Source organism: Leuciscus leuciscus, assembly GCF_965113295.1.
Source record: "Leuciscus leuciscus genome assembly, chromosome: 25".
NCBI lineage: Eukaryota > Metazoa > Chordata > Actinopteri > Cypriniformes > Leuciscidae > Leuciscus > Leuciscus leuciscus.
This window is the reverse complement of record NC_138724.1, coordinates 26,769,926-26,782,131: the sequence shown is the minus strand read 5'-3', so window position 1 is coordinate 26,782,131 and position 12,206 is coordinate 26,769,926. Positions and strand designations below refer to the sequence as shown.

Here is a 12,206-nt window from a genome sequence, read left to right as displayed (position 1 = left end):
TTATAATAACCCAAACGTTAGAAGCTCACTCTAATGTCATGCATGGATCGTCCGCGGTGCGTCAAGCGCGTGAAAGACTGTAAACGAAAGTAACCAGAGGGATTTACTAACTTTTATTTGAAGATTTTTTTTTTTTTTTCTCCAGAAGAGGAAAAATCATGTTCCCTCTCGACTCTCCGTGGAATATTTCTTTCGCTGGCTGTGGGTTTCTAGGTATTTATCACATCGGAGTGGCCAGCTGTCTCCAGGAGCACGCGCCGTTTCTGGTGGAGAATGCGCGTCACATTTACGGAGCGAGCGCGGGCGCGCTCACGGCCTCTGCGCTGGTCAGCGGGGCCTGTTTGGGTAAACACAGATTTATATGTTACACCTAATAAAGCATTAACAAGGAAAAGTACTTATTGTCATGGTAATTCAGTGTTTTTTGGACTCTTACCCTTACAACATGTAAATACAGGAATTTTTAGTACCTTGGTGTATTTCATAATACCATGGTATCACCATGGTATACTATCACTGGACCATGATACCTCTACATTGCTTTATTTTGTTTCATGGACATGTTTATATATATATTGCATGGTATTATTTGATTGGGGGCACCATTTAAATACCATAAAACGTACTTTGACGGAGCCAGATGGTAATACCATGGTATTTTTAGATTTACCATCCATGACATTTTATGGTTCTGGAAAGCACTTTCAAAATGACGTTGGTACTACCATGGTACATGTTTAAAATACCATGGTATCACCATGACAACATTTTACTATTAAAACATTGTATCTTTTGTCTCCACATTACAGCACTGAGAGTTTGATTGGAAAATGTGGTTAATTATCATAAAAAAAATATGTCAGAACATTATTTCCATTAAAAATGAATATTTTTCCAATTAAATAATATATAATAATTTTTTTCTCGCATTACAGTAAATAGAGTTTGATTTGAAAATGTGGTTATTTATCATAAAAATAATGTCACAATGCAAACGCTTCATTGTCTTTATGCAAAATACAATACTATGGTCCTTATTTGTTAGTGTACCATCTGTGGTATCTGTGTCAAAGATTACACTACTTGTGACTCATGACACAACATCCACCTGTCACTGTGATCACTGACTGCTCTCTTTCTGGTCCTGTGACAGGAGAGGCGGGAGCCAACATCATTGACGTGGCTAAAGAAGCCCGAAAGCGCTTCCTAGGGCCCATGCACCCCTCCTTCAACCTGGTGAAGATCATCCGAAACATGCTTCACCGCACGCTCCCCCCCGACAGCTACACCAGGGCCAGCGGCCGCCTGGGCATCTCTCTCACCCGCGTGACGGACGGAGAAAACGTGCTATTTTCACACTTCAACAGCAATGAGGAACTCGTGCAAGTGCGTACTCACACACACTCAAACACCAACACATCTTCATTAGCACTTATAATCAACACACTGCAGTAGATTTAGTGATAATCAGCTCACATGACCTTCTAACACCCAGCTGTAAACAATCATGAATTCAAGATGTTTACAGTAAATGCACATGGTTTTGAATTAGATCACACAGTATTATTGTGGATTCATGTCCAAATCCCTTGTTCTTATATGTACAGGCGTGCATATGCAGTACTTACATTCCCGTGTACTGTGGCCTGATCCCGCCGACCCTGCAGGGAGTGGTGAGTGTCCAGTCATTATATAATTATTACCCATAATAATTATTTACAACTGCGATATGATTAGCCTTTCTGTGCTCACTCAGATTTGTGCAAGCATGTGTGTATGTCACTACATTTGCAGTCCTACTGCTGGTCGACTAAACAGAAACGCAGCGGATTTGTTTCTTGCATTATTAAAAAGATAAAACACATCAAAATAGCATTTTAATGAAAATTATGCAGTCATAATTCAGTTACAATGTTAATATTTTCAAAGCAACTGCACACTGTCTATTCAAGTCTTAGTTTATTTAATTAGAATTAAGTTATTACAGGACTGTTCAAAAGATTGTGTCAGTAAGATTTTTAATATTTTTTAAAGAAATAAATACTTTTATTCAGCAAGGAAGCTTTAAATGGATTAAAAGGGAAAATAAAGACATTTATAATGTTCCATAATAATTCTGTTTTGCGTTCTATTGAACTTTCTATTCATCAATGAAACCTGGAAAACAATTATCACGGTTTCTACAAAAATATGAAGCAGCATGGCTGATTTCAACTTTGACAATAATAATTAATAAATGTTTCTTGAGCAGCAGATCATCATATTAGAATGATTTCTGAAGGATCATGTGACACTGAAGACTGGAGTAATGATGCTGAAAATTCAGCTTTGATCACAGGAATAAATTACATTTTAAAATATATTCAAACAGTTATTTTAATTGTTTCAATATTACTGTTTTTACTGTATTATTGATCAAATTCAGAGCATATTTACTGATACTTATTTGTTTATTCACTGAATGCATGGTGCAGGACAATCTACATGCTGATGTTTATTACTGATGGTTATGGGTTTGTTTAAATCACTTAATATGAGCAATAGTGACGTTTGACATAATAAACACCACTAAATTAGGGTAAAATCTCTCTAAAATGTTGCTAAAATATTTAAAATCTTGCGTAACTATTACTTCTGTTTTTAAAAAGTTGTGTGTCATTGGGAAATGGGGAAGTTCTATATTGAGTGATGGTTGTGTAAAGAACGGTGTTGTTTTCATCTGGATTCAGATGTTGTGCCAGGATAAATAGTGGTATTTGTTTATTTATTTTTCAGGAGGGTTTACTTTCTTTCATTTCCCCTCTAGTCGGATCGGTGACCTTTGCTCTAGTTGTCTTGTTTTCCTTGAGTTTTGTGTTTGTGTTTCTGAGCAGTGCTTTCTCTTTTTCTTAGTGTGTTTTTCCACTTCCTATACATTTTTGAGCGCATCTCACAAAAAATGCTCAGGTCACATAAAAAAAACATTATTATCATTGCAATTAAATATGTAACTTTTTAACTTTGGAAACATTTTCGTAATGGTACGAAAAAAATAAGGATAATAAAATTCTTTATTGAAATATTGTTCACAGTCAATAATGGAAACGGATGGGAAGCGAATCTAGTGGAAACACTTGGTACTGCGCACAAACAAAATCTTCCTGAAAGCTCATTTTTTGAGATAACCTCAAATTTGGAACACAACTTGTTTTGATTAGAGCAAAACATGTTTTGGAAAATATATATTTCATATAAAATATTAAAAACAGTATTTTAATGCAGTTTCATAATATTCTATAACTTTTTTTTTTACTTTCACTCTTTCAACAATAATCAATAATCTGCCAAGTGTGGTCTTTAAATAAGAGATCGAACTTAAGTCTGTGCTCTAAAGCATTTAAGATTTATAACTATGATTTAAGAGTTAGAACTTACATTTTCAGGTCTATGCTCAAAGCGCTATTAATAGTTAATAAATGGATCATAACTATTCCATAAATATAATTTTAGTACCATAAAATCCCCTAAAAAAGTAAATAAAAAAAATATTGAACTAAAACATAGTACATTCATTTTACTGGAAAAAATAAAATAAAAATCAGTCACTGTTGACCATGTTTTGTTTTTTCTCGCATTATAGTAATGGAAATTTGAAGTGTATATATGGTTAATTATCATGAAAATAATGTTTTTTTTTGTTTTGAGATATACTCCTCTTTCCATTCATTTGTATGTTTATTAATGGTTGTTATTTTGCGGCACAAGAACCATTTTATGAAACAATCTCTCATTCAGAGTCTCATTTGACACTCCTAAAACAGCTGCCAATGTTCTGCATCTGAAATAGATGAAATGTTTCCCACAGTGGAAGTGCGTGTGTTTAAACGGCAGCTCTGTAATTAGTCATTGAAAGGTAAAAGTTCAAGCTGATGTCAGATCAGTAAGATCAGTGAGCTGGTGTCCATAAGTCAGTGTTTGTGCAGTTGGCACGTGGCTCGCCTTCCCTGCGGACTGTGCCAGTGAATGAGTCAGTGTGTGTGTGTAGGACGGGATTAGTGTATGTTTGCATATGTGCGTTGGCTGTGTGTGCTTGCCAACAAGAATCCTAAATAATGCGTCTGTGTTTGTGTGTGTGTGTGTGTTGTGTCAAATTTCACAAGACTGCCATGCAGCGCTCTGGAAGCTGCTGTTCTTTTCACTGTTCTGCAGCAAAACCTGAATCTGTTTTCATGGTTTAATATTCACAATTTTATGTTTTCTTTCCATTTCAGTTTATTGATCGTTATTGGCATGTCAAATATTGTGCGATTGAATTACCAAAGTTTTGCATTCAGTGAGAAATGGAGCAAAATAAGCAGAATAGCATCTGTTAACATTCTTTATGTATTTACTTTTCTTTTTGTCAAATATATTGTTTAGTTTAGTTACTCTAATGCACTCTACAATTAAATTAAGTTAAATTAAAGCACTATTTCCAATCACTATTTTCAAATTAATATTATTGTAATGAAAGAAATGATCTAGTTACCTACTTAATTTATTTATTTGTGTTAAATAGATTGTTTAGTTTGGTTAGATGCACTCTGCAATTAAATTCAATTGAATTGAACTAAATTGAATTGAAGACAAGTAAGCACTATTTCCTCACAAATGAGCTGTAATTACTATATAATAAATAATACTGTAATTAATAGCATCTAGTTACCTTCTTTATTTATTTGTGTTAAATAGATGCTTTAGTTTGGTTAGATGTACTCTGCAATTAAATGAAATAAAATTACCGGTAAACAATGTTTAGAGCATTGTTAAGTGGTTGTTCTGGTGTTCTGGGTGTTTGCTAGCGCGTTGCTAGGATGTTGCTAGGTAAGACAGTGGAAGCAACAAGTTTAACAAAAAGAACTAACATTAGGAAAATATAATGAATTAATTGAGCCATTTAAAAGGATAAAGATGAAAACAAAGGTATCTCTCTTTGTCTTTCAGCGGTATGTGGACGGTGGCATCAGTGATAATTTGCCCCAGTACGAGCTGAAGAACACCATCACGGTGTCTCCGTTCTCAGGAGAAAGTGACATCTGCCCTCGAGACATCAGCTCAACCAACATGCATGAGCTCCGCTTCACCAACACATCCATTCAGTTCACACTGGCCAACCTGTACAGGGTCTCCAGAGCTCTCTTCCCACCTGATCCAATGGTAACACACACACACACTCACTCACTCACTCACTCACTCACTCACTCCACTCACTCACTCACTCACTCACTCACTCACTCACTCACTCACTCACTCACTCACTCACTCACTCACTCACACACACACACACACACACACACACACACACACACACACACACACACACACACACACACACACACACACACACACACACACACACACACACACACTCACTCACTCACTCACTCACTCACTCACTCACTCACTCACTCACACACACACACACACACACATACACATACACACTCTCACACACAGCCACACACTCACTCACTCACACTCAGTCACACACACACTCTCACTCACACACACACACCTCTGGTGTTCATTTAACACTTTCTGCTGGATGTTCCCTGTTGAAATTGCCTAAAAATACACACTGACTGTCAGAATGATATAAATCTTGTGCTTGCTCACGTCAGTGCTTTTCTCTTCATCAGGTGATGAAGCATATGTGCAAGCAGGGATACAAAGATGCTTTACACTTCCTTAAGAAGAACGGTGAGTCATTTCTAGATGTTTCAGTTAATCAGATTTGTGTTTTTATGTCAGCATATCCAGGACTAAATGAAGCAGAACGGTTATTCAGTCCTGATATGGGCAGGTATTACAGTTATGATGCGATGCTTATGGAATGGCATGTATTATCTGTGCTGGCTCACAGCTGTGTTGGTGAAGATTATTTTTATCATCTCTGTAATGAAGCGGATAGTCGGACAGATTCTGAGAGCTTGACTGGTGTTAGAGAGACCTCTAGTGACCAATGCTGATATAACAGATCTGGTCATGAGACTGTATTTTGCACTTTTACATTTTTATAATATATTAGAATTAAATAAAAAAAATTCAATTGATGCTTTCCGTGGATTATCAAAAAAAGTGTGTAGACATATACAGTATATATATATATACACTTTAATTTATATTTATATATATTTTAATGTAATGATGTAGATTTGTATACACACACACACACACACACACACACACACACACACACACACACACATATATATATATATACACTTTAATTTATATTTATATATATTTTAATGTAATGATGTAGATTTTTATACACACACACACACACACACACACATATATATACACACACTTTATATTTATATATATTTTAATTCAATTATGTAATTATTATGTTTATATTATAAATAAAGTTATAATTATATATGGGATTTTTTTTTAAATTAATTTTATTTATACATATATTTATTCAAATGTGTATATATATATATATATACATACACACAGTTCAATTTAATGTATATATTTTTATATTATATATATTTATATTTTAATGTATGTAATTGTATAACTTGTATATACTGTGTATATAAAGTTATATAAATATTATAAAGTTATATAAATATATATATCCCTATCATCTTTCCCTCAATGTGTGTGTGTGTGTGTGTGTTTGTTTCAGGTCTGTTACAGTATCGAGGTCCACACCACATGCTAGCCGTAGCTGCAGAGGCCGAGGAAGACTCTGATAGTGAGGATGATGAAGAGTCAGAGAGCAGAGATGACAGAGAAACAGAGGCCCAAGATCTCTCCAGCATCGAGGAACACATCTATGAACACTTGCCTCCTAGATTACATAAAGGTATTGACAGATAACAGGACTTGATTATGGATTAAAGGTGCATTGTGTAATATTTAGGAGGATCTGTTGACAGAAATGCAATATCATATACGTAACTGTGTTCTCAGTGGTGTATAAAGACCTTACATAATGAAGCGTTGTGTTTTTATTACCTTAGAATGAGCCATTTCTATTTACACACACCGCGGGTCCCCTTACATTGACATGTTTCTACAGTGGCCCTGAACGGACAAACACGTTTCGTCATGTTGTTCTTCGTGCACAAAAGCTAGCTAAAGTCAGCCAATAAAACACTGACACAATGATGAACAAGTAACAATAATATTCGCAATAATATATCGTTTTACTGAATAATTAAGTAAACCTAATTTCTTACTTCATCTTTGTAAAGAAACCTCATTGCTTAACTGGCTACTCTCTGCTGTCTCAGACGACGACATCACTTCCTGTCGGCCACCGTAACTTCTGTTGGGTGCAATTCAAAACCTCACCACTAGATGCCGCTAAAAATCACACACTACACCTTTAAATTAAAAACAAGGAACTGCTATGGTATTCTTTGAAGTACCTCTTCATGTCTCTGTAATGAGTTAGGTGTGGTACTCTGTGTTCACTGTCTTTGTGTTGTCTCTTCAGCGCTAGTGGAGGCCTGTAGGGAGAGGCGGAGCCTGTTGCAGTCGCTAAGCAACATGTTGCCTGTCAGAATGGCATCTGCTATCCTGTTACCATACACACTTCCCCTGGAATCAGCTCTGTCAATGAGCATCAGGTAAAGAAGTTTGATCATTTCAATTTATTACACGGCTCTGTGGAATATTTGATTCTGATTGGTCAATCGTGCCATCCAGCGATAAGTTATTCCCACATAACAACCGCTGAAAACAGATAACGCAGGCTCATCTGGGTTACTGAAGTCAGCAGCGCTATACGCTTGCTAGGAACGTGTTTTCTTCGTGTAAGTTTTGTATTTGGTGAGCTAATAAAATATTAAAACTCAGTCAAATCAATATTTTGTGTAGAGTTATTTAATTATGCCATCCAGTATTGTGGACTCGTTCTCTCTTGTCTCATACAAACGCAGCTGCTGCCATTTTGTGACTATTCCCAGTAAACAAATTACCGTCTTTCAACGTTGAAATATGGTTGAAAATAAGTCGGTCCGCCTTGGACTGGTTTATGACGTGATTTCAACTAAGTAGTTTCGGCCGGACTGTTTGACTACGTGTTTTCAACTGATCATCAAAGACAGGATAAGTCTGTTATACATGCTAAAAAAACGGAGAAAAAACAAACTATGTTCATTATTATCTCAAATAAATGTAAAGAGTTTTACATATTTCATCAAGATGTTGAAGATCGGCCTGTTTTCAACGTTGAAAAGTCGTAATTAGGCGTTGAAGATTTACGTCTATTCAACGTCTAATAGACGTCTTTTTGCTAGCTGGGATTGTTTTGTAAACTGTTGGATTATAAGATACAAACAGGTAGGATTTTAAAACAGTTTAATCTGAAATCAGTATCTCTTATCTCCATAATTAATTATGTGGCGAAATGCTGTGTAATAAGTGGTATGACTGTACCGTACCGTCTAGTTTGAACTTGCCACGTTAGCAACTGCTCTCTCCGCGAAAACTTTGCGTTTAAAGAGCTAATAAAACTCGGATCAATATTTCGTCTCTAATTATTTACTTATGTGGCAAGTAGCCGTGTAATAATAAGCAGGATAATGTAATCCAGCCGGTTGTTATCGCAGAATAAACCCCTTCTGGCGAATGCAACCTCATCACCCTGTCTGGGTTTATTCTGAGATAACAACCGGTTAGATGTACATCATCCCTTACTTATACCATGAAATTGTATACTATTATATGATATCCATCTACACTGGTGATTGTCAGTTTGATATGAAATACATGTAATTGATATCTCTCTCTCTTTCTCTCTCAGACTGTTGGAGTGGATGCCAGATATTCAGGAGGACGTGGGCTGGATGAAGGATCAGACAGTGAAGCTGCTGCAGGGTGTTTTATCACACGCAGGGAGGAGCATGTCACAGCAGGTGTCGGCTCGGTGAGAGAACACACACACACACACATGAACACACATGCACAGACTCACAGAGGGCAGGAACACCTGAAGATCAATGCCAAACAGATTAGATCATGCTAATGGAATAGGTATATCACAATAGTTATTCTTTCTGGAAACCACAAAAAGCTTTGTGCATTGCGTAACCATGTAGTGATGTATATTTTTCGACAGTTTAGTGACTTTAGTGTGTTTAGTGACCTAAACACTGTGTTGGTAAAGTTGATATTGTGGCTTTATATAGGGTCAGACACATTATTAACATTTGATCAAAATCACGCTCAAATGGTATTACAAGGTTTTTGACTAGCTATTGTCAGACATGTTCACTACCATTCAAAAGTTTGGGATCTGCACAATTTGTTTTACGTTTTTGAAAGAAGTCTCTTCTTAATTTGATTCAAAATACAGCAAAAACAGTAAAATTGTGAAATATTATTGCAATTTAAAATAACTATTTTTTATGTGATTATATGTTCAAATGTAATTTATTCCTGTAATCAAAGCTGAATTTTCAGCATCATTACTCCAGTCTTCAGTGTCACATGATCCTTCAGAAATCACTCTAATATGATGATTTGATGCTCAAGAAACATTTCTGATTGTTATTATCAATGTTAAAAACTTATTTTATGAATAGAAAGTTTAAAGAACAGCATTTATCTGAAATAGAAAGTTTGGTAACATTATAAATGTCTTTACTGTCACTTTTGATCAATTTAATGCATCCTTGCTGAATAAAAGTATTCATTTCTTTTAAAAACAAAACAATCTTACTGACAGATTTTTAAACGGTAGTGTATGATGTTACAAAAGCTTTCTATTTCAGATAAATGCTGTTCTTTTGAACTTCCTATTCATCATCTTTTAGGATTTTTAGAATTTTTTTTTACAGGAAAGCAGCACAAAAATAGTGATAGAACACCATTTTTTCCCATTTTACTTTGACTAATGAAACTTCTCAGAATTCCAATAGCAAATTTCTGTCATTTCAAATCAAATTCCCAAATTTACACTCATTAACTGAAAAACAGGCACTGATTAATACACAACATTCTCAAACATACTGACCTAAAAATATAATCTGAAGCAGTTATTTCTCTCTCTCTCTCTCAGCTTTTCATATCAGCTGGAATTGAAACATTCCCAGTCAGTCCCGGCCAGCTTTAGTGCGGCTCGTCTGCTGCCAGGCTGGGTCTACGGGGGCAGCTCGACAGTCCTGGACGCCATGGTGCGATTGGACCAGTACCAGCGCCAACTCCTGCCAGGCCTTTTCTGCGTCAACCTGGACTTCCGAGGGTCTTTCACCACCAGTTCGGCCCAGAGCCAGAAGCCACAGAGCCACCAAGAAGCGATGGAGGGTCTTACCATGCGTGCTCTCGGAGCCCCGAACGCCGGTCTGCTGCTTTAACCTCTGGGCCTGAAAGACCATTATATCCCACAATGCACTGTGATGATGCCTAGGAACTTATGAGTCAAGCGTTTCAGAATGCATCAGCAAAAATAAAGCAAATTTTTATCTGTGAGAAGCTGTTGATGTGAAGAGCACATTCTGAATCGAGACAATTATGAGAATTTGAATTAAAAAAAAAGCAAATTGAGAACTGTGAATATTTATTCACAGCCTGAGAAAATTATCTGGAAGAAATTCTGCATTTCAGAGTGCAACTTCATCAATGTTCCTGGGACAATTTAAGCTTTTTTTTTACATAATATAATGTTCAAATTCCTCTCAGAACGTCCTTGGATGGGTGTTGCGTGTCCTGGTTCATCAGTGTTTGTGTTTTGAAGGAGCCAAGGAGGTTCGGCGCGGGTGTGTGACTCTCAGTTGCGAACCTGAAAAAGTAAAGCGATCTGTATTGAAGGTGATCTACTCTTTATGTCTGAAGGTTTTTGCATGTAGACTGATTAAAAGCAAACATGTGACCATATGCCCTGGCAATGCAACTATCAATGCTGCTACCGTACTGTACTCTACTGTCATGTGTTTGTGTGTTAAAAAGCATGTTTCTTGCTACTTTTTGTATGGTTTGTGCCTTATTGATTGTCGGTTTTTGTAAATGGTTGCCAAACACAGATTAAGGTTAGTGCTGGACTGAACTAATCTGTTAATCTTTTGTAAATGCTTCAAAATCTGGGATTTGGCTCTTAGTGTGAGCCAGACAGTAAAGTACACCTCCTAATCTGCACTTGTGCTCACATATCAAGTCATTAGTATTCTAATGCATGTTTTTAACAGACCTAATAACGTTTTTGACATAAAATTCAACTGTATTTCTGCTTTATTTCAGATGTACACTTTTAAAATAATGATTCTTAATTTTTAACAGGATATTAGGTTCAGCAAAGAATAATCTTGTCTCTTTTTTTTTTACTTAAAAAAAGGTTCTGCTATCTATGGCACAAAAGCAAGGTTCTCCTTTGCCATCAGACATTTATTTTTAGGAGTTTGTTTCATTTTGTCATATATTTTTCATTGCTTTTCCAAACTGTACGTGTCTGGGGAACGTTTGCAAAGATCTTCTGACTTTTATAGGTAAATAATAGCTATCCGCTACGCCTGCATCTCCGACAGACGGTCAAGTTTAAGTGCGTGGGAGTTTACTGCGTCATCATGGCCCTGCGTTTCTATTGGCTGATGAACTTGCGCACAACTCCCTTCGTGACCGGCAGAGGGCGCGTTTTGATCCTCCTGTTGCGCCTCTCCTCCTCTCTCTCCGGTCTGATATACTATTGGGGGGTCCGATTCATTTGAGTGAATCGGTTCATTCGGATAATCCGTTTCAATGAACACTCCAGTTCTTTGGGCCTTTTATTGTTAAGTTAGCATGAAAAAGACAACTTACTGATCTACTACTTATTCTTCTTCTTCTTAGACTAAAATGTATAAATGCTACTCCTCCTAGACTTTTCAAGCCACATCCACCAAACTCAGACTAGACATTCAGACTGTTTTTACTTGTGCTAGCTATATCTTTTCGGACTGATCCAACTAACGTTTTTCCTAAAAATGATCAAAACTCGGAAAAATACCATAGACTTACATTGACGGAAATGTTCAAATGATCAAGACTGTCAAAGTAAAAATTTTGACAGTTGGAGAGGCTCATTACACTCGTTTACAGTTACATTATATCTAATATTTCATATCTATCTATCTATCTATCTATCTATCTATCTATCTGTCTGTCTGTCTGTCTGTATGTATGTCTTAGCTAGCTAGCTTTTAAAACTACTAAACTACAACTTTAAAACTATTACAAACTGAAAACCTCCA

General features: G+C 36.3%; 1 protein-coding gene across 1 annotated transcript in view; it reads left to right on the top strand.

The window, feature by feature from the left end:
- The window catches only part of pnpla2 (patatin-like phospholipase domain containing 2), an 11,385-nt gene extending 171 nt beyond the window's left edge, over positions 1–11,214 (top strand). The window contains exons 1-9 of the mRNA XM_082159129.1: positions 1–345; positions 1,154–1,386; positions 1,608–1,673; positions 4,963–5,175; positions 5,658–5,718; positions 6,662–6,841; positions 7,478–7,610; positions 8,789–8,911; positions 10,046–11,214. The exon at positions 1–345 is cut by the window's left edge and continues 171 nt beyond it. Of these exons, the coding sequence (XP_082015255.1) occupies positions 159–345; positions 1,154–1,386; positions 1,608–1,673; positions 4,963–5,175; positions 5,658–5,718; positions 6,662–6,841; positions 7,478–7,610; positions 8,789–8,911; positions 10,046–10,340 (1,491 nt within the window). The 5' untranslated portion in view covers positions 1–158 and the 3' untranslated portion in view covers positions 10,341–11,214. The remainder of the gene's footprint in view (positions 346–1,153; positions 1,387–1,607; positions 1,674–4,962; positions 5,176–5,657; positions 5,719–6,661; positions 6,842–7,477; positions 7,611–8,788; positions 8,912–10,045) is intronic.
- The last annotated feature ends 992 nt before the right edge of the window (positions 11,215–12,206 follow it).